The 23,898-nt window shown below is 42.8% G+C and overlaps 1 protein-coding gene across 3 annotated transcripts in view; it reads left to right on the forward strand.

Moving 5' to 3' along the window:
* The window catches only part of SREBF2 (sterol regulatory element binding transcription factor 2), a 107,407-nt gene that overhangs the window by 14,540 nt on the left and 68,969 nt on the right, over positions 1–23,898 (forward strand). For all 3 annotated transcript variants that reach the window (XM_075182859.1, XM_075182858.1, XM_075182860.1), the window contains 3 exons: positions 1,211–1,357; positions 5,867–6,088; positions 20,149–20,263. In XM_075182859.1, coding sequence (XP_075038960.1) covers positions 1,211–1,357; positions 5,867–6,088; positions 20,149–20,263 — 484 coding nt within the window. The remainder of the gene's footprint in view (positions 1–1,210; positions 1,358–5,866; positions 6,089–20,148; positions 20,264–23,898) is intronic.

The raw sequence follows: 23,898 nt of genomic DNA on the forward strand, positions 1-23,898 counted from the left end.
TCTGCATGAGGAGTTCTGATCTTTGGTTACTACAATTTGGCTGCACAGGTTTTCAGACTGTCTCCGCAGACCCGCCTGCCCCTTTTTTGGTGGAGGTGGAAGAAAAATCTTAACCAGGGCCACCCCTTCTCTGTCTGGGACTGGACCATTGTAGCCACAAATGCCAGCCTACAGGTATGGGAAGTGGTGACGCTGGATCTCGGGGGCTTTGGTCCTGAGAAGGAAGCAAGGCATTTACCTATAAAATGTGTTCTAGCTAAGGTCTATGCTAAACACTCTGTTACAGACTCAGTCCCCCTTGAGCAGCCGACCCATCCGAATTCAGTCACACAACGCTACGGCTGCTGCATATATAAACCACCAAGGGGCAGGAGATGACCAGAAGTTCTCTAGTGTTCATGAAGGCGGCCAAAGTCATGTCCCAGCAATGTCTACTCTTTATCCCAGGTGACAATAGAGATGCCGATTTCTTTAGTCTGCATGCCATTCAGCTCGGTAAATGTTCCCTCTATTCAGATGTTTTCAACCAAATTAAGGCTGCCATCCATCAGGCTTAGGTGAGCGCCTCCTGGGCAAAGCGGTATGGAGCCTTGTTTGAATAGTTGTGCCAGGCAGCAAACCTGGTCATCTCTCTACATCGTTACCAGATTCAATGTCTTTGTTGCAAAAGACGCCAGTTTTGGCAGAAAAGTTTTGTGCGCAGCAGCAGTGCCTGAGGCTGCCCACACCTAGTGGCAGCTTTGGAACATCCCCATGGTAAGCAGTGTCCACCAAATGGAAAGAATTTGAAAACAGAGTTTTTGATACTCCTCCATAAAATCCATTTCTCTGAATCCATTTGGATTGAGCTGCACTCCCAATCCTTTATGTTGTTCTTTCTGTATTTTGGTTGAATGTCGTCCTTGTTTGATCTCAGTCCTAACCTTGGGGCTTTGTTGGTTAAAACACTAAAGTGTGTCGGTACAAGGGGCATCGAGGGGAAAGGGCACACCAGATAAGTGTTTAGTTGCAATAGTGCATAGCGTCCTCTATACTCCATGGTAAGCAGTGTCCCCAAATGAATTCAGAGAAACGGATTTTACGGTGAGTACAAATATCCTCTGATCATATAATGTACAATAATTCTTAATTTGTGTTGTGGCCTTATAACTGAACTTTTTCTTCAGCTGAAAGTGACCTTGACTTTGAATTCATTACTGTGTGCTTCTAGGTTCTGGTACAACCTCAGATAATTAAAACCGAGTCCCTGGTGCTAACAACATTAAAGGCAGACGGTAGCCCAATGATGACAGCTGTTCAGAATCCTTCAATCACAACACTTACTGCTCCTCTACAGGCCACTGCTCTACAAGTACCTGTAAGTCTTTTCTAATGCACTTACGTTTGTGACGTATTACTGTAGTAATGGTAATAGGGGGCATTATATGCTTAAAAATACAGCAGTTGTGATAGGTTTCCGAATAAATAAGTTGTCACTACAACATTTTTTGTATCTTATATATCACTAGATTTTAATACTATTATATTTCTCTTTCCTACCATTGGGGGATACTGCGTGACATTGGGGTGTAGTAGGTGAGACTAGGATTTTAGGCACTTATCATACATATTTACTCCCCTACTATGCTCTTCATCTCCTGCATAGGCCTCAGTTTTTGTTAAGTGCCTAGGAGATAGGTCAATTCTGTATAGGCTTCTGCCTATACTTTAGTTAGCTTTAGGTTTTTATCTTATTCTTCCTTTACAGGTGCAGCGCAGGTTTCACTTAAGACCCAGAGATGTGAATAACCTGTCGGCTTCCTTCACTCTGGGTGCCTGCGGAGGAGAGATCAGCTTTTCAGCTTACTTGCCCCTAGAACCATTGCTGGCAGTTTGTCTTTCCCCTAGTTAGAAACAAGCAGTATTGGACATTTTATTTAACCTGCCAGGTCAGCAGGAGCTTATCACAAGTGGGGCGGGAGTGAAGCTTTCAAAGCCTTTCCTCCCGACCCAACGGACTTGCCGGCATTTTTCCCCTAGGCATCGAGCAATCTAATGGAAAGGTCAAGCGATCGCACTCCACATGAGGCGATACGCTCACTTTAGCAGCTGCAGGCTGGGCACATTAATTTTTCCTGCAGCGCTTAGAAACGCCAGCCGACACCCATAGTATAGATAGGCTGTTCTGCTGTGCATGTAGCGGCCATTAGAGGCAGTACTGGGGGTGAAACTTACCCCTCCTTCTACAGTCCTTGGCGGGCTTCTCAGATGGCAGTCATTTCCCAGACACTGATGCGGTGGTGGGCATTTACAACAGATGCTTGGGATAATGGCTTGTCATCAACTTCTTCCCCGCATCCCTTCCCGTTTGTTCCTTCAGGCTCATGGCGCTTCAGGAGGCCACCCAAAAGCTCATAGAATCTGGGGTTATTGCAGCAGGAAAGAGGTCAGGGGGCAGTGTTTTGTCGTCGTTCCCCCCCCCCAACCTCTTCCTGGTCCTCGAAACAGACTGGTTCTTCTGTCCCATTATAAACTTTCAGACCCTCAACAGGCAAGTCAAAATTCTCAGGTTTTGGATGGAGTCCCTGCGCACAGTCATTGCAGTCATGGAACAGGGAGAGTTCCTGGCCTCCATAGATATCACGGATGCCTACTTACATGTACCAATTTGGAGGGGGCACCAATGTCTCCTTCGCTTTTGATATACAGAGTTTTCTGTTCCAGTTCAGGTCCCTGCCCTTCGGTCTAGCAACTGTGCTGTGAGTGTTTACCAAAGTAATGACAGGGCTACTGTGCTCTCGGTTAGTCACGATAATACCATATCTGGAAGTCCTCCTTCTGAAGGTTCCGTCAGCTTCCCTTCTCTCACATGACATTCAGTTCATCATTCATTTTCTGGAACTGTACGGCTGAGTTCTGAACCTACCTCGCCCAATCCTGCACAGCAGATGCTTTTCTTGTGCTTCATCTTCAACACTGTGACCCAGTGGGTATACCTTCCAGAGGACAAGGTCCTCTCACTTTAGTGCAAGACCAGTGCACTTCTGGTGTGGAGACAGGTTTCTCTTCTTGCTTGTATTAAGCTTCTGGGAACCATCGTGTCAGTGTTTGAGGCAGTACCCTTTGCGCAATTCCACTTTCGACTTCTCCACAGGGAGATTCTTCGGAAGTGGTCTGGTTCAGATGTTCATTTGAACAGGCAGATCATCAGTCTGTGCAGACCCACTCGCCTATCCCTTTCGTGGAGGTTACCAGACACAATCTGGAAAAATGTCAGTCATTTCATGCCTGGCCCTGGCCCCTGGTCACAACAGACCCAAGTCTGTGAGGTTGGGGCGCCTTAATCGGGCCCCTAAGGTTCCAGGGTCTTTGGTCCCCCAGGAGACTGTTCATCCAATCTGTGTCCTGGTGATCAGAGCGGTGCACAGGGTGTTGATCCAGGCCCAGCAGTCCCTGACTGGGAAACCTCTAAAAATTCAGACAATGCCACGGCTATGGCTTATCTGAATCTCCAAAGTAGAACACGCAGATGGATGGCAGTGCAAGAGATGGTCAGGATTATGGCCTGGGCGGAGCGTCATGTTCCTATAATATTGGCAATCTATATCCCCGACTTGGAAAATTGGGATGCCGACTTTCTCGGCAGACAGGCGATTCACCCAGGGGAGTGGTCCCTCCACAGAGATGTCTTTGCCCTCCTGATGGAGCGTTAGGGCACTCTGAATATCAACCTCATGGTGTCCAGACTGAATTTTCAGGTCCCACTTTACTGCTCAAAGACAGGATTCGCCGATGTCATGATGATCCCGTGGCACTTCTGCATTGTGTATGTCTTCCCTCCAATTCCCATGCTCTCGAGGGTGCTAAAAAAGTTAAAAAGAGCAAGTTCCTGCTATCCTGGTGGCCACTCATTGGTCTCGCAGGGCACTGTTCTCGAACCTCATGGGTCTGGCGGCAGCACCTCCCTTCCGTCTACCGAGGTGTCCAAACCTTCTGGCGGTAAGGCATCTTCGGAGATTTATCATCGGGTCTGTAAGGTGTACATGCTTTGGTGGTAATCCCAGGGTTTTCACACATACAGGTTTTAGGCCCCCTAGGTTGCTTTTCTTTTTGCAGGCTGGCCTGGATTCCTGACTTGGTTTTCTCAAGGTACAAGGTCCTGGCGCTCCAATTTTTTTTTTTTTATTTTTTTTTTAGCGCCAGCTGGTGGTCTTACAGACGTTCTTTCAGGGGGCTCTTCACGTTCAGCCCACCTTTGTTCATCCTATGGAACCATGGGATCTCAATCTGGTGCTTGGAGCACTTACCTTGGCCCCATTTGAACCAGTGGATTTACGTCATCTCACTTGGAAGGAGGTGCTCCTTCTGTCTATCACCTCTGCTTGCAAGGTTACGGAGTTGGAAGCACTTTGCTGCACTCCATCATTTTCCATGAGGATAGAGTGGTACTTCACAGCAAGCCATCTTTTGTTCCAAAGGTGGTGTCCAGGTTCCACTTGAATCAGAGGATCATGGACCCAGCATTCTGTTCTTCTTCAGGTGTCACTTTTACCTCTGGTGGATGTGGTTTGTGCTCTTCGGTGCTACAGTATGCATGGCCTCTGTCCGTAAGACTATTGACCTCTTCGTCCTCTATCATGCTCATAAGCGGGGCTGACTAGCTTCCAAGCAGTCCCTTGCCCGCTGGATCACTTCAACCATATTGCTGGCTTATGTTTGTGCCTCTCGACCTGTTCCGGTGACTTTGAGGGCCCACTCTACCAGGGCTTTTGGCACTTCTTGGGCGGCATGTCATTGTGCTTCGGCAGAGCAGTTGTGTAAGACGGCAACGTGGTAACCTGTCGAGGCTTTTCCTAGATGTTAGAGTGCAGGCTTTGGGCACAAGGTGTTGCGCAGCTCTTTTAGAGAGATCCCTCCCTTAGAGTCAGCTTTGGTATGTCCTCCAGTTGTAGGAAAGAGAAAAGAGAATTTTTACTCACAGTAGTTCTGTTGAGGTTACTTGGTTCTTATTTGGCCTTGTTGGCCCTTTCTTCGCTACTTAGTGCTACACAACTGAGGTCTATGCAGGAGAGGAGGGGCATAGTAGGGGAAGAGTGTATACATTAAACATGTATGATAAGTGCCTAAACTCCTAGTCCCACCACTATACGCCAGTGTCTCGCAGTGTCCCCCAATGGAGTCAGAGAAAGAGTTTACGGTGAGCAAAAATCCTCTTTTTGCTGTTGTTAAATTACAGCTGAGCATTAATATATACTTATTTTAATCTTTTTCTGATTTTATTTCTCATGCTTTCATCTTTTTTCTTGGTGTTTGTCCCAGATAGAATGTAGTTTTACAGTGCACATTTTGGATTAGAGAATCTTGTTTGTTTACACTGTCTCATTTCAGTGTGCACACATGGGGTAAGGCTCTAGTTGGCAAGTTCTAGCTATAGAATGTAATGATTGATGGAAATACCTTGAAACTTTATCGTAATGTTACAGGTCAAGGTGCTCTGTATGTGGCCATTGGCCACAGCCCATTTAGATGCGATAACATAAATGAAGATAAGTAAGAAAAGTGTAGATACTGTACATACAGATAAGATACTACAGTTTTACACCAACATCTGTTCTTTGTGTATTACAGGTTAACAAATATTAGTTGCCTAAGCTGAAATAAAATCAGATTTTATTTGGGATGGGGGGGGGGAATCAGAATTTTTTTTTTTCCCACATATTGCAAATTGCCATCTAAATCTCTCCCACATTTTAGAATTATTTTTAGTCAAAATAGCATATGAGGAAACTGATTAAGTTAATAAAATCATTGTTTGGAATGACACACTGTGTTGATCTTTTTCTGTAATGCAGTATTTCTGTAGTAATCTTAAACTTGCTTGCTCTAGACATTAATGGGTGGCAATGGAACTATTTTGACAACTATGCCAGTCATGATGGGACAAGAAAAGATGCCCATCAAGCAGGTGCCTTGCTCTCTGAAACAGCTAGAGGTGCCAAAAGAGGGTGAGAGGAGAACAACACACAACATCATTGAGAAGAGATACCGCTCGTCAATCAATGATAAAATAATTGAGCTAAAAGACCTAGTTATGGGAACGGATGCAAAGGTGAGTGTTGCACCACATTTATATTTTGAAAGAACTCTGTAGACTCATACAGTTTGTAAATACATGAAAGGTCATATTTTTTGGATGGGAAGAAGGGAAGGGTTTTTTGTTTGCACATGTATGTATAATATCTCTCTACAAGGGAAGCATTTTGCCACGTAAGTTAAATATTACTTTATCCTTCCTTGCCTAGGTCTGTCACCTTGTTGGTTCTTTTGGTTCTTGCTCACTTTTAGCCTGGAGGTGAGGGGGGAGTATAGAGGGTCAGGCAGGAGTTGAGCATTTTACATTTTCTTCACGAAGTCTGAAACTCCTCCACATTCTATATCTCCTACCTGCAGGGAATTAATTTTTTTTTTGTAGTCCCCAAAGGAGTAGGACGCTTTTCATCAGGTTTGTGCATTTACTTAATTTCTCTGTCCTCCCATTGGGTGACCTTGGACATTGGGGTATTCAGTGTGGTATAGGAGAGAGGGCACTTTAAATTTCAGTATCTTAGATGCAGTTCCTCCTCCATACTCCCTGCCTGCAGGAGCACTAATCAGTTTTTTCAAAGTGCCCTTAGTGCGGGGGACTTTGTGGTAGCTGCTATAACAGCTTTTATTTTTTTTTTAATTAATTCCCCCCCCCCCTTAAACCCACCCCCTCACAATCGTGGACGAAAGCCGCACAGCGACATTTTGTAACATCCACAAGGCATGGACAGAGCCGGACGTTAAGAGGCTACATTGGGGGGGTTGAATGCAACAAACAGCATGGACGGCTGTGCGAAGCTGGAGCTGGGATCGGAGGTGCAGAGTAACGTCTCCGATGCCACCTCCCCGCCAGGGATGGATACTTTCACTTCCACCGCAAGTAGTGAATGGGAATCCTGTGCAGTAACTGCCTCTAAAGTTACTGCATCATCGTGCACCGGAAGAGCGGCCTATGCTCTCTCTACCTGCATAGTGCTGGGAGAGAAAATTTATGTACAAGTCGTGGTGAGGCTCCAGGCTAGGAAATAATAGCTGGCTGCTATATTAGCGGGGCGTTAAACCCTCCCTTAAAGGTAGCTTGCGGATGTCCCCAATGTCCGGGGTCACCCTGTAGAAGGACAGAGAAAAATAGATTTTATACTTTATGTTAAATTCTTTTCTCATTGAGGGACACCGGACACCCCTTTTTTACCCTTTTAGTTCTCCTCTCCTTATGTTTGTGTTTCCTACTCTGTTCTGCGGGGCTTTGTTCGAAAATGTTTGATTAGTGCTGCGTGGGTGGGGGTATAGATGAGGAAGGGGAGGAGCTGCACCTAAGATGTTCAAATTCATTTTAAAGTGCCCTCACTCTTTTATACCACACTGAATACCCCAGTGTCCCCCAGTGGAGTAAGACAAAAGGATTTAACAGGAGTATAAATTCTATTTTTTTACCGCTGATGCATCCTGCTTCAGGCAAGCTGGCCCTGGATTGCGATGAGGTGTTTCGGTGCCTCCTCCATCCACTCCCCACTTCCTAAGAGGGACTGCTACTTTAGGTAGTAGACGGGGCTTCATGTAAGCGTTTTCCCTTCTCCTGACTGGTAGATGGGAGCTCAGTCATGGACCTGGGGCTTCTTCGGGAGTGCAGTGTCTGCAGTGTTAGGGAGGCAGGCCTGCATTAGGCACAGTCAGGCCAACGGTCCGTCCTCTGGACTATGGCAGTGTTTTGTGCTGGGCCTGGGGTCGATGTGCAGATCCCCAGACAGACTAACACAGGGGTGGCCAACCAGTCGGAGCCTAGGAGCCAAAAAATACCCATAGATACGGAAAAGAGCCAACTTTACCTTTTATATATGTGTGCATTACATATACACAGTATAAACATGTGCATACATTGAAAATAATACATAATTTGCAATATCTTGCTAAGTGGGAAAAAAAATATACAATATTTAAAAAATGTTCATAATAATAATCAACTCTGCTCTTTCCTTGCTGCTGTGTCCAGCGAAGGAGGTTTCAAAGGTTACTTAGTCTCTCCACAGTAGCTCACGCTGATTCTGTATTGGCAATTGTGGAGGGAACTGTTAAAGTGGGAATAAAAAAAAAAGACCTAAATAGCCAACATGCCTCTCGGACTTCTTCACATTCCCACCAAGACCTCACCACATGCTCCTTACAAACACATCAGCCACTTCACATGCCGCTCGGCCTCCCCACAGCCCCCCTGTTTTCCCCACAGAGACACAGGTGCCTGGTTTACAGTTGACTGACTTTTTTTTTTCTGTCTCGAGGGAATTGTAAGAGATTTTTGTGTGGGTTCTGCCTGTTCCACTAGGCAGCAGATTGTGAATGATTTATTGCAGGCTGTCTGGCACTGAACACTCAAGACAGCGAAGAGTTTTAAATTCTTCAATACGCTATTTAAATAGAAAGGAGAAAGTTTGTTCTTTTCAACAGTTAGAGGACTTGCCAATGAATAGTGGGCAAAACCTGGAAGCATGTTTCTGCTGTCACACACATTGCAGACTCTATCCTTTCCCTAGTGTGGACATGGATAAATGAGAATCCCCACCCAAGCTGGATACCTCCATAGTCCAAGACCACCTCTATTGCTGATGCTGTGGCCCTCATGGATGGCATGAATAGGAAATTCAAGAACATTCTTAAGTCGATATATGTTGCTGCTGGGTCCTCTTTCACATCCATTTAAACCTCCACATTGGGTTAGCAATGTGTTGGAAAAGAGCAAAAAGCAACTTTTGGAGGCTTCATTTTGCTAGACCCAGGTTTGAATTACTAACTTTAGTTGAACAAGTTTGGGAGCCCGAATTTTGGGGCACACAGTTCCTTTCTACTACTCAATATATTTAAAACACAGGGTCACAGGTTTTGGTCTTTTCACATTACAGGTAAAGCAAATGGCCACACCTCATAGTGACTATTCTGCCTCCCATGGAGGACAGCAGAGAATAAAGAAGGCTTAGGGAGTCACAACCAGCTTCCAAGCCCTAAGCAGACTGGATGTCTGCATTTCCACAGGGATCAATGGTTCAGTTCCACTTCTAGGTGAGAGGCATCATAAATCTGTCATATATCCTAGATCTCCTCTGAATTCCACCCAGACGTTTGTTAACCACCAGTTTTCCTCGACACATAGTAAGAAGCAAAGCTGTGCATGAAGCTATTTGAACTTTAATTAGAACAGGAGTGATCATCCCAGTGTTGGCAAATCAGAAGGGACAGAAGGCAGATGGATCCTTTTGGCCCAATTAAATCTTAATACTCTGCTAACCCAGGTGCTAGAGAAGATGTTCAAGATGGAATATTTGAAATCTGTCAAATGCAGCATGAAGCTGAATGAGTTCATGTAACCTGTGTACATCAAGTTTTGTGTGTTGGTTTTTTTTTTTGTTTTTTTTTTGCATTTTCTGATCTGAGAAGTTCGCAGTACAGTTTCACCATTTTTAATTCTGGGTTCTACCTTTCGGGCTGACAATAGCTGCTAACTTTAGGCTTAATGTGAGACTCCACATGCATTAGAATCCCATGGGGGGGGATCTTCAGCTATCGGTAATCCAATCTAGTTACTACCCAGAAACTTGTCTTACCAATTTTTCAACAACTGACAGTAGAGGGTGTCCTTGCTTTAAGATAAGAGACTCATAACGCAGGCTAATAAAATCGCTATTGGCTCTCAAAAGAATCTTTGTTCATTTTGGATGAAAATCCTAGGGAAGATGATTTTGACCTTCAACGCTTTGCAGTTTGGGAAGTTCCTTTCAAGAGTGTTTCAGATTATATGAAAATAGAACCATTCTCACAATCTCTTGACCGACCAATTTATCAAACTGCCTCTAAAGATGTGCCACTCACTCCTTTGATGGCTCATAGTAGACAACCTCAATAAGAGGTCTTATCCATTTTGGATTTGACAAACGTGATCACGAATGCCAGGCTTTAGGGCTAGGTGCTGTCACTCTATTATGTCGGGTTGGGAACATTTGGTCTCCAGCAGAAGCCGGGCTTCCAATATATGTGCTAAAACCAAGGTCTGTGTTAAACGCTCTAGTCAGAGGACATCTTCTGTTAAGGGGGAAAGCCCATGAAGATTTAGTCAGACATTGCTGCAGTAGTGAGGAGGAACTTTAAACAGTCTGTCTTCTTTCAGAAGAGGGTGGCTCTTTCCCAGAAGTGCAGACTTTCATACAGGGTGTTATGCATGTACAACCTTCATACATGCATCCTATAGCTCATTGGGATTTGAAACTTTGGGGAGCACAGTGGCCTAGTGGTTAGCACTTCTGCCTCACAGCACTGGGGTCATTAGTTCGATTCCCAACCATGGCCTTATCTGTGTGGATTTTTGTATGTTCTCCCTGTGTTTGCGTGGGTTTCCTTTGGGTGCTCCGGTTTCCTCCCACACGCCAAAAACATGCTAGTAGGTTAATTGGCTGCTGTCAAAATTGACCTGTGTGTGTTAGGAAATTTAGACTGTAAGCTCCAATGAGGCAGGGACTGATGTGAGCGAGTTCTCTGTACAGTGCTGCGGAATTAGTGGCGCTATATAAATGATAATGGCATAACAGCTCTACGTGTTTACTTTTTGAGTAGGATAGAGGGGTCCTTAGGACAAAGCCATCCATTTATGTTCCTCAGTTTCAAGGCATATTCTACCTGATCTGTGAGCACCTTTTGGGCCTTAGCTGAGCACCTGGTCCTTTTGTTCATACCTTCACTAAGTTTTTTTTTTTTTGTTTTTTTGGTTTTTTTTTAAGTTCAGTGGTTTCTCTTTGAAATATGCTTTTTTTTTTTTTTGCTGGAAAGTGGCTGTGCACTGCAACTTCTGAGTGTACCCACCTGTAAAGGCAGGTTTGGGGAGTCCCCAGTGTCAGTGTCCTTCATAGGTTGTATTAAAGTAATTCTATAGTTTTCAAATAAGCATTGCATAGGCGATTGTATTGTGTTTCCAACGCACAAAGTAATTAATTTTAGCAGATGCAAAGTTTAACAGTTCAAGAAATGATTATAATAGAATACAGTACAGTACCAAAAGTTACATACATACTGCTGCGCTCGCATGCGCTTTGCTGAGCTCCCATGGGTACCAGTAGTTCACTCTAGAATACTGTGGTCAGAGAATGACTGAAGCTAGTGGGAGCGCAGCTATGATATACATTCAGTGTTACAGAGAGAACAATGCAGATGACGTGGCTTGCTTCTGTAGGTCCAGATTTTAGGTGGGTCCAGGGTAAACAGGTCATAGGCTAGTTCAAACAACCCCCTCAAAGGCTGAGGTCAACATTCAAGATGATTCTCCCACCCAGAAACCAGTTACAACTAGTCCATTAGCATTTTACAGTCTGATATCAATCTGACTATTTATTCCCTAACATCAATAACTAGAGTATGCAATATGCGATCTCTTCGGCGAATGAACCGGACAGCTGCTGATGAATAGGGGATTAAAATGATATCAGACATTTCCTATAACCTGAACCTTAAATAACACTGAAGTGTACATATAATCATAATATATAAACTAATAATAAGCCAAATACTATCTGCTCATAAATCACTGTATAACGGAACCAATATGAATTATATAAATGACTAAATGTTGTAATGCGTGTGTGTGCGTATTTTACCGTGCGATCACAGTATGCCACGTGTAGCGTGGCATACTGAGTGCAATCGAACAATAAAACAATATTACCCAATATACTTTTGTTCATCCAATTATACGACTTCGACACCTGGCACTCAAATGCAATGTTGACTGTACGGTTTTGGTTCATAAGACCAATAACCTTTTCACTTTTTATGATGCTTAATTTTCACTCTCTGGCTTATATTGGGGCATCTAGGCATGGGCCAGTTGGATTGAAAACTTATTCTACCAGTGCTTCTTGGGCAGCATGTAATGTTGCTTCTACTACAAAGCTGTCCTGGGCTGCTACGTGGCCGGCTGTCCACACCTTTTCCAAATTCTACAAGTTTCAAAGTTTTGCATCACAGAATGTAAATTTTGGGCGCAATGTATACCGTGCGGCTATTTGAGAACGAACCGTGCCCTAGAGACAGCTTTGGCATATTCCTATTGTGGCAGAAATGAGAGAGGGGAGTTTTTACTCGCCATAAAATACATTTATTTAATTCCATTGGGGAACACTGCACTCTCTCCCCTTGCTCTGCCTATACTGTTTCTAGTTATACATGTTTTAGGTATTCTGTTGTTTCACCTAGTTAGCCTCTTTCTTTTGGGCTTTGTTATAAAACTGAGGTTGGCTCTGCATGGGGGGCATAGTACGGGAGGAGTTATCCTCCACATTTTCAGAATTGAAGTGCCCTGGCTCCATTTCCGCCTACTATACCCCATTTTCTCTATATCCCCCAATGGATTCAGAGCAGTGGATTTTACAGTGAGTAAAAAATCCTCTTAAGTGTGAATAAAAGGCTTTGCTGAAAAGTATCGCCTGTCTGGTCACCTTTGTACAACTTTCAATAAAAATTAGGAAAATATTCATTACTATCCAAAGAACTGACTTTCCCAGCTGACTATGCGAACAAGCAAAAACATAAAAATGTGCTAATTAACCAAAAATACGCCATAAATAACCTAAACATTAATAAAGTATATCCCAAACCACCGGTACAAATATATATCATTTTAATACTGAGTGCAATCGAACAATAAAACAATATTAACCAATATACTTTCGTTCATCCAATTATACGACTTCGACAGTTCCGCCCCTTGATATTATAATAAACGATCACCTTAAAGATGTTATATGCAGGATCTCAGTACCACGTTTCATTACTATGTAATGTTAGCCCCCCTTTGGCGTATGACCACGCTGTTTGTAGATCTAAAAAAGTTATCAAGAGAGAGTCTTAATCCTCAAGAGAATTTTTCCTTTTACTATAGACCGTATACTTCTGGAGCTTGGAGATAACCTTTTGTATGCCCTTCAAGGGTGCAATAAAACATGTAATACATTATTTGAAAGGGTACAGAGTACAATAGAACATGTATCAGTTATACAGAATACTCTACTACAGTTCAAGTTTAACAGGTTCATCCGTCCAACGCATGTCTTTAAGCTCAGAATACATTTAAACACTTCTGTTCATCAATAACATCATCGATGTCTATCAATAATGTCAATACAATCTCCTTCAGCTTGCGTTAATATACACACTTCTAATAATGTCATCAGTTCTTTTCATCAACACTTGTGGGCGGGCTATTGTCTGCTCGTTCTTCCCAGTCTTCCAATACTCGGGTTTTTTTGTACGTGAAATACCAAACATTGGGAGACTCCAGATTAAGGGACCTAGGTGTCGTACCTTTCTCCTAGCGACCTCCCACCCATAATTCGAGTACCTCCAGGAAGATTTAGTGGAAAGAGAACTAGTCCTACTTGGTATAATAACTGATGCACATGAGAGCACGCCCAGCACTTTGTTTGGTCTAAAACCTTACCCACCCAGGAATGATAATCATTCTCAAGGATGCCTGCTCAAGTCCGAATATTACTGGACTGGCATTGCTGGGTGTACCTCTCCAACTATGGGGTCAACGTACTTACGGACGTAATGCTACTCAGACAATAGCCCCTCACACTTTCTCCAAGCTCCAGGATTTCCAAATTTTCCTTTACCCTTGAATTGAATAGAGTAATTGGCTGGACCGATCGTGCTACTAACTTCTCCTTCATCCCCAATACCTCATCATTACCTGAACCAGCCGCTGTCGCCTGTCAACAATCAAAAGAATTGACCGTCCTGAAAAGAGAATGTGATGAGAGAAACACAGAACAGGAAAAATTACAACTTCATGCTTGACAACTGGCTCAGGTGCTACTAACTGCATTCGAGGCCTCCCAGAACAGATTCATGAGTGCACTTGGACCCTTCTGAATGTTGGCCTCTCTGCAGTGGGTGAAATGGGCACCAGTGTGTCTCTGCTACCCTTTGTCGTGATGCTGGTAGCCTACACATGGTACCTGTCTGTCAAATAACCTGAGCCTAGGAAATTACTGTTCCACAACTTACTCTCCCGGTCCAACATCCTGACAGTTAGTGTAACTTTTCAGGAAACAGTGTTTTGAACGTTCTTGTTTGCGGTCTCACCGTTTACCTTCCCTTTCAAGGTCTAAACTAGCCTCTCAGTTACAAACTCATCCCATGAGGGTTCAAGAACATTTCAAAAGTCAACAGGTTAAGAGGCAGCCCAGGACTGATCTTTGTAGCGGCGAAGGACTACTAGCTTGAGAAGAAATGTCTGGTTCACCCCAATATGCTCTTACCAGCTTGTGCATACCTTCTGTACCCATCTGAGCTAGGCCATGTGCTGCCTCTGCTAGGTCTGGGAGCTACTGGTCTACCTTGTCCATCTCTCCAGGGTCCACCAGACGCCTCGCCACATCTCTTCACCTTCCAGACAGTTTATTCTTCAGGTAACACAAATCTTCATATATTAACCAATATGTGTATGCGTGCATGTGTGTGTGTGTGTGTGTGTGTGTGTGTGTGTGTGTATTCACATTTTAAAACAAAAATAATAGAACGAAAAACAAAACATAAATTTGTCAGCTGTCGCATAAAACCCTGCTGTCTATTTGACAGCTTTGCTCGCCCTGGAGTGACAACCGTTTATGGTCGTGTGTGTAAGTGTGGTCTTTACTAGCAGCTACTTCAGTTGGTAACTGTGTCACTGTGTAAAGTCCTCTATGTAGTGTCCTACTCATGTGCTGGTATTGCTATAAAAAAAGATTTTTCAGTCAACTCAATGTCGCCCCCCTAGACTAGAAAAATGCTGAAGACCAATGTATATCAATCGATTTTCCCTCTGCCAACTCGCATGCCATTCTCAGTACCTCACATTCAGCTACTTGACTAAGTGAGAAAGGCAAAGGGGTCTATTTCTATAACACTTTCTTCAAATATAACAGTATCCAGTACATGTCAGTCTAACAGTGAAAAAATATAAAGCACGAAAATTCTACATTTTCTAGGGTTTCACATTATGTCATAACTTGTGGAAAAAATCCTACTCCAATGTTCTACACAGAGATGCATATCTGTATGTCTAACCTCCCGCAATCTCCTGTCCTCCCCACCCTTTGTGCATACATATAAAGGCACATTTTTGTACAGGAGGCACGAAACACAAAAATAAAACAAAATAGATATTCAATCTATAAAACATGAATCGTATTTCCACCCAAAAAAAATGAATTCTGCTTAACATTAGCAGCTTCTATACACATGACACCAAACCCCTAACTGTTTCTGTAACTTATGTCAATCTAGTGTGTAAATCCCTGAGTTTGTCTTATGTAAAATAAAAATGTCTTAGCCCCATTAATGAGACTGTGTCTATGTCTTTTCGTATCTCTATACAAGAGAAGAGAGAGAGAGAAAAAAAGATAGATACTAGCATAGATGTAAAGAATGAGAAAATAGGAGAGCAACGAATAATAGGAATACAAAGGTTTGAATACAAGGGTTTAAAAACAATCCGAGACATGCAGAAAGGGAGATTTTACAGCAAAAATGACAGCTGGATTGGACTCTATGGGAAAATGACTGTATTCATTCCACTAATCCCCTTAGCTATTAGCTAAACTATGACCCCTCCCAATACTTGACTAGGGGGTCTTACATCAACTGTGCAATCCAGTGTCGTCCGTCATTTGTTCATTAAGAACTCTTACATCAACTACATACCTTTGCAACGTACTTCCTGATTTATGACAGAGAAATGGAAAAAATTGACTTGGTGACTCATCTGAGATGCATAAAACGATATTTTGGAGCAAAGAATGTACATCATTTTTGGATAATGATTCTCAGCCAGACAAATTATTATGAGTCACTGCAGCCTAAAACAAAGAGTGTTTCAATGATCCATTGTTAATTAGTCTTTCAAGAGTAATTTTCCTATTTCTCTATCCCACCCCTTTAAGCACCAAGTCTATATTTCTTTTGTCTACCCTTATCTGTGAGAAGAAAAGACAAGATAGTTATCTTAAAACAGCAAACAAAACAAACATTTTCATTCTTTACCATCGGCCAGCGATCAGGAAAGCAAGCATGTGACAACATAAAACAAAGAAGCAAAATCAACAAAGATTACTTTTTTAAATCGGTCTATTTCTAAACCTGCACACTACTACTTACCACAGATTAACATTTACTTTGCCTGGTTGTAGGACTAATGGGTATGTCCTGATTTATAGAGTTGACTATAATTCTTCCTCAAAGTATTTGTTGCTATGAGGTGTGCAGGTACTGTTGGGAAAACCTCTGTGACTTGTGTGCGCCTTCTCTGTGGGTGTCTATGTAATTCCCCCTTAGGTGGCCCAATTCTATTTGCTTCCGCTCTTGTCATTGTACAGCCCCTTGCTTGATGTCCTGTTTTATGGCATCTAAAACACTTCCTCAACTCATGTTGCTTCTGTTCCTTAAACCAGGTGTTATTATACTGTGGTCGTGTGTGCAGTCCCTCTAGGGCTGGGATACTTACCATCATTACCCTATCGCTTAGTGTCTCTCTGTTTATTTATACTTCTATCATGTCCTATAGCTGACTCCTTGAGAGCATTTACAGTAATTTCTTTCCAGTTTGGTAATAAAGTTTGCACACTTTTTTAAGTTTTCCCTGAGGCCATCCATTAGAACCGAAACGGCAACCTCCCTGTAGTGTACATTATCTTTTATGTCTGATACCCCAGTGTATTTGGCCATCGCTATCAGAGCTCTGTGAAAATAATCTGTTACCTTCTCACTATCCTTTTGTTTGATAGTGAAAATTTACTCCAGTTCACTACCACAGGAAAGTTTACAGCCAATTGAGAAATTATGCAGTTAATATTTTCAAGGTTATCTCCGTCTGTTGAGGATCTATCCTGCAACATGCAATCCTTAATAAACTTTTGTATATCAGTATTGAGAGGAAGACAGTTCTTCAACATTACTCGCCAATCGTTATTAGTTGGCTCGACTCATTACCATAATATCTAATAAACTTCTGACATTTTGCCAAATCTTATCTAGAATCAGGGAAATCGGACAGAATTGAAAACATTTCAGTCCTAGTCCATGGATCATGTTTTGCTACATGTTTTAAGGGAATTTCACCATCTGTGTCCGCCTTCCCATTGGGAACTGCTGTTGTGCGAACAGGATGTAAGCCTACCAAATCACTATGTTCTGAACTAGCTGCTGTACAATGGATGTCCCCCTTTCTATTAATTTCCATATTATTCTCACCGATTTCAGCCGCTGCCCCTGCTGGTGGGATTGTTCCTTTTCCTTGTCCTGAAACATTACTTTTAACATTACTTAAAACAACATGCAGGTTACTAGTTACAGTTTTCACATTTTTGGTATTGGCTGTACTTACCGCCCCGACCACATTTGTCGGGGCCGCGCTTGCGCTCAGTTCGCCACGCTTTGCAATGCACACTTCCGGGACGCTCATTTCCGGTACGCTCACTTCCGCTAAACACGCGCTTCCTTGTCACGTGTACCCTTCTTGTTGCCACAATTTTAAACAGTCATCATGTTTAATTCTCGTTTTTGTTGATTTAGTCAACCGCACTTTATTTCTAACATTATTTAACACTTCTGACTTGAAACTACCTATGTTTGGGAAAGGTTTCACACACTCCCGGGTCATCTTGACCCATTTGTCGCAGTATGCCGTTGCACCATACTTTTCAAACATACTGAACCACGCTGAACCAATTGGTCCTTTCTTAGGCAGCACAACATAACCCATCTGTAGCGATTGCTTCGCACCCATTGTGTAAACAACCTATTTCTCAAGGCTACGAAAAAAAGGGCCCTTTTAACTGTTCTTGTTTCAAACAGAGCCTACTAGAGATGGACCGTGGACGATTTAATTAGGCTACGCCACCTACCTCCTAACACAGAAATATCACTATGGACAACAGAAATATCAGCTCCTCGATATCCTGGCTCAACACATAAAATCTGTTGAGTATATTACAACTGGTAGCATCGGAGTATACCCGCCTTACCAGCGTAATTCCTCTCGCATATACACCCAATTCACAGTCACGGTTGCACAATAAAACATGCGGTCCAATCGCACCGCTTAGCGTTACTAGCTATCGCTAAAGTTTGCGATTACTTATTGGGGAGTACGTTTCAATTTACCGTGGACGATTTAATTAGGCTACGCCACTCACCTTCTAACATTAAATCAACTTTCACTTCAAAACCATACAATTCACAAACACATACACCTTTTTCTGCGCAGAAAATAAATTTCCCAAACAATGGCACTATCTTTTCACTACCAAGTGATTACACTATGCATATATAATAGACAATGAACACAACTGTTTAAAACACGTGGCAACAATACCGGAAGTTCACATACTCTATGCAATGCAATACCTTTAAAACGCAAAACGACAATAAAAATAAATTTTTTTCTTTCTTGTCCTTAGATTCAAGTTAGCATTCCTTCAGATTATGCAACAATGGACATTCTGTTCTCAACACAGAATGAACAACAGGTTTTGAACACATTGGACCTGAGTCATTAAGGCAAAAAAGGAGTAAATGTTTTCTGGGACGAACCATGTTACAACTTAAGGGGTGCAAATTAGTTTATTATTTTGCACATAAGTTAAATACTGGCAGTTTTTTCATGTAGCACACAAATACTTGATAGCTTTATTACTACACTGAAATTTAAAGTTGATCTAGGATATGCCTTACCCCAACTATAAATCTCTCCCCACATTTTAAATTTAGCTCCCCCTCCAATGCAACATGGTTTTGCCCAGGTGCAAATGTTACTCCTTTTTTATGCTTTGCTCTCCTTAATGACTTTCCCGTATGTGACGAGTCTTCCACCCTTTGGTGAGGAACCAAATTCCGTCAGCGTTGCATACCTTCCAGTAACGTAACCACCAACTCGGAGCCCCCAAATTATTAAAGTAATTCTATCGTTTTCAGATGCAAAGTTTAACAGTTCAATACATGATTATAATATAATACAGTACAGTACCAAAAGTTACATACATACCGCTGCGCTCGAATGCGCTTCGCTGCGCTCCCACGGGTACCAGTGGATAGCAGTTCACTCTTGAATACTGTGGTCAGAGAATGACTGAAGCTAGTGGGAGCGCAGCTATGATTATATACATTCAGTGTTACAGAGAGAACAATGCAGATGACGTGACTTGCTTCTATAGGTCCAGACTTCAGGTGGGTCCAGGGTAAACAGGTCATAGGTTAGTTCAAACAACCCCCTCAGAGGCTGAGGTCAACATTCCAGATGATTCTCCCACCCAGAAACCAGTTACAACTAGTCCATTAGCATTTTACAGTTTGGTATCACACATATTTATTCCCTTTCATCAATAACTAGAGTATGCAATATGCGATCTCTTCGGCGAATGATATCAGACATGACACATTTCCTATAACCTGAACCTTAAATAACACTGAAGTGTACATATAATCATAATATATAAACTAATAATAAACCAAATACTATCTGCTCATAAATCACTGTATAACGGAACCAATATAAATTTTATAAATAACTAAATGTTGTAATGCGAGTGTGCGTGCGATCGCAGTATGCCACGTGTAGAAATTGAACAATAAAACAATATTAACCAATATACTTTCTTTCATCCAATTATACGACTTCAACAGTTGTAAGAAAACAGGATTATTGTATTTACGATTAAATCCTTTTCTCTGAATCCATTGGGATACACAGTGCGCACATCCTTTACGCTCTTGTTCTCCTGTATAAAACGGTTCATTTATGTTCTGGGGGAATGTAATCTGTGTCCTCTCCTTACCTTTTCTTGGTAATGTAATGAAGTTCCCTGCAGGGAGGGGATTTAGAAAGGGGAGAAGTTTGAAACATTGTGAAGAAAGTTTAATGTCCTGCCTGGGCCCTCAATACTCTATCGTCAGTGTTCCCCAACAGATTCACTGAAAAGGATTTAACATAAGTACCAAAATCTTGATTTCTCAACTTCTTGTATATGCAACTCTTATCTATCTTACATTGCTTAAAATTGTGTTATGTTTCAGATGCACAAATCTGGGGTCTTGAAGAAAGCCATTGATTACATAAAATACCTTCAGCAAGCCAACCAGAAACTTCGTCAAGAAAATATGGCTCTCAAGCTGGCCAATCAGAAAAATAGTAAGTTATGTTTCTGAAACATTTTGGGAACTAATCATGTTTTGTGTTGGAGTGGTGTAGCTCAAAGTGCCCTTCATATGACCATTAAATACTGCCCTAGATAATCATTTGTATGCAATTACATGAATGAAAACGAAGCATTATCAAAGCAAGATAACATTTTTCATGAACTTATATCGATATCATTGTTTTTGTTAGCCTGTTAAACATAGATCGATTGCATCAGTTCATTGTATAAAATTTTTATAATACAAGTTTTTCTCTTTCATCCAGTCTGAGGGGTACTGCTTACCATGGGGAGGAGGGAGTTGGCACCTAGCTAGTTAACTTTAGCACTGCTGACAGACCCCTCCTCTCTACAATCCCCCTTCCTCATCCTGTTTCTCTGTTGTTTTTTTTTCTAGGTGCCCAAAGGAGTTGGGCTGCTATTTTAGTGCTAATGTTAATTTATTAATTTATATTTTATTTTTATTTTATTTTTTTCTTGACTTTCAATTTTTTAATTACAGGGACTTTTATTTTGAAGGCAGACCTGGGAGTGTGTTCTACCATAGAGAGCACACTCCCAGACCCGCAGCGCATACACGGCTCTGTCAGATGAGAGCCGAGGGCTCTCACCTGCACAGCCTTGGGTGTCTGAAACAGAGTGACAAGTGGTCTCCAGACCGCTGTCTCTCTCAGAGCCTCCCCGATAACTGGCGCTGCCACTGCAGGCAAGGAGCGCCGGTTATCGGATCTCCAGCCGGCGACCATCTTGGATCGGACTTTCGGAGTTAAGACAGGTGGCAAGAAGGGGGCTATACCAAGATCCCCCCAGATCCAGTAATAGGAGGGGGCATCAGGGTCACAACCGCTGCAGGAGACCTCAATCTTTTCGAGGTCTCCATTACTCTGCTAATTATTTATTTAATTTTCTAAAAAAACAAAGATAAATGGAGACAGAATATGGAAGAGGGGGAGTTAGAATTATATAGATCTCCCCTGCTCTTCAATTTACGGGCAGTATTCTGGCGCATAAGAAGAAGGCCGGGTACAGAAACTGCCTTGTGGGAGCAAGCATCAGAACATGGCTGGTGGACTTCTCTCCTGTGTTTGTCAGTAAAGCAATACAGTTTTTATAAATGCTTAATAAGAAAAGTAATACTTAGCCAAACAGCCAAAGTGGGGCTAGTATGGGTAACATTATCGTACTCTTACTTACCAAAACAAAAATAACACTGTTTATTTAAAGGGACAAGTTCAACTTTTATTGTAGATTAGTTGATTACTTGTTTTTTCTCTCTGTCTCCTTCAAGTCAATGGTGTGCTTGTGATTCTTTCCTTTGTAAAATATTAGATAAAGGAAAAGGTCCTATGGAATTTTTTTTTACCTTTTATAGATGTAAGGTTAAATTACCATATGGGCAGAGGGACCCATTGGCGCTTTCTTCGGATTGCGAAGAGGGATCCCCCATCTACTTAGTTATTGACAAGCTCGGCAGCACTTTCTTTTATATTGGATAATGCTGTCACGAATGTGGTGGGTCCTGTTGCGGCTGCTTCTACTGGGACAGCTATAGCGGGCCCTTCTTTTTTTCATAACGGATCAGACACCTGTCTCGACAGGCTAAACCAGTTTCTGAATCCCCATATTTGGCCCCTACTAAAAAAAATCTGTGTAGATCTGCAAATCCTTTTCTGAGGAAGGGGAAACAAAATTTGATCCTGATCAGGTTCACGTGTCTAATCAGGAAGAAACCGCCAGATTTCAGGCCATTGATGATTGCTATTAATGGTAAGGCAGGCCTTGGACCTCCCAGAGTCAGAAGATCCTAGTCCTATAAACAGAAGTCTCGTTAAGAAAGCCAGAAGAAAGGTTATTCGTTTTCCTCCTTTGCTGGAATTGAGAAATGTTGCTGAGGGAATATAGAAACAACCTGATTTAAAAGGTTTCTATTCCAGAAGATTCTCTTCCTTATATCCATTACAGGAAGAGGATCTGGCTCACGGGGAAGGAATCCCTATGGTGGATACTCCTGTAGCCCTTATAGCCCCCCATACTACCTTGCCGGTCCTGGACAGTGCAACACTGCAGAACAGACTAACCGCAGAATTGAAGCTCAGCTAAAGTCTATATTGCAGCAGCGGGTTCTCCCTTTAGACCCACATTTGCTTCGGCTAGGATCCCTAGAGCCATGGAAGCATGGCCAGAGCAGCTGGCTGAGGCCTTGCAGAACTCATAATTGCTTCCCCGGGCTTTTCATTTTGAAAGAGGTGTCTGGGTATCTTTAAGAGGCAGCTCAGAGCACAGCGTCTGTCTTCTTCTTATCAGGCTTCGAAAATTTCAGCAAGAAGAACCTTATGGCTGAAATCCTGGAAGCCTGATTCAGAATCTAAGAAATCCCTGGAAACCATTCCTTTTTCAGCATCAGGTTGGTTTGGGCCGGAATTACATGGTTTGATTTCTCAGTCAACGGGTGCCAGGAGAATACCTTTTTTGCCAGTGAATGTGGGTAGAGCCCGCCTCCCGCGTTTCAGCTCCTTTAGACAGTCCTTTCAGGGGACCTCCTTTCCTAGGGGTCAGTCATCCAGCGGCAGACCACACAAATTCTAGAAGCTTCTCAGTTAGAGGTGGATCCTCTTTCTCAGCTTCACGTCAGGCCTCCAAGGTTCAGGAGAAGCCTGCACCCTGACTGCCATTCTGCCCGCCAGGAGGTGGCTAGAGTGTGGGGGCACCTGTCTCTTTTCTAGAACAGTGGACATCGTCTTCTCAGGATACTTGGATTCGGGGCAGTATAACTAGGGGGTACAGGATAGATCTCTTGGGTCCTGTTCCACATCGTCTCCTTGTAACCCTGCTAGCTCGAGTTCCACAAAAGTAGGCAGGTAACAGAATTGGGTCGCCTCTCTTCTTTCAGCATGAGTTATTTGCAGGGTCCCAGTAATCCAGTAGGGGAAAAGTTTTATTCAAACCCTTTTTCTTGTCAAGAAGCCGGACGGTTCCTTTCGACCCATCTTAAATTTAAAGAACCTAAATATGCACTTAAAAGTGGTTAAAATTCGAATGGAGTCCCTGAGGTCAGTAATAAACGGATTGAAAAAGAATCAGTTTATAGCCTCCATAGACATAAAGAACGCATACCTCCACGTTCCTGTCTGGAACGGTCATCAGTCTCTCCTGAGATTCAGAGTGGGGGTCTCTCGCTATCCGTTTCGGACTCTCTCCTTCGGCCTCTCCTTGGCTCCAGGGGATTCTCATAAAAAAATTATGTCTGTAATGGCAGCTTGTCTTCACTCAAGGGGAGTTCAGGGCGTGCCTTACTTAGACGATCTTCTCATAAGATTCGCCTCAGAGATTTGCTTGCAACAGCACATGTCCTTCACCATAGCTTTCCTCAAGAGCCATGGCTGGTTAATACATTCAAGGAAATCCCAGGTGATTCCGCGCCAACGCAGGATCTTCCTGGGACTCGTCATGGACACCAAACAGAAAGTGTCTCTGCCAGAGGAGATCAGGTCGGTTCAAAGGATAACATCTCAGGTCTTGTCCTCTTCCAGTCCTTCAATACACTTTTGCATGCGTCTCCAAGGGAAGATGGTGGCTTCCTTCGAATCGGTCCCCTTTGGTCGTGCTTATCCCCGGTGCTTTTAGTAGG

This window comes from Mixophyes fleayi, chromosome 8 (assembly GCF_038048845.1).
Source record: "Mixophyes fleayi isolate aMixFle1 chromosome 8, aMixFle1.hap1, whole genome shotgun sequence".
NCBI lineage: Eukaryota > Metazoa > Chordata > Amphibia > Anura > Limnodynastidae > Mixophyes > Mixophyes fleayi.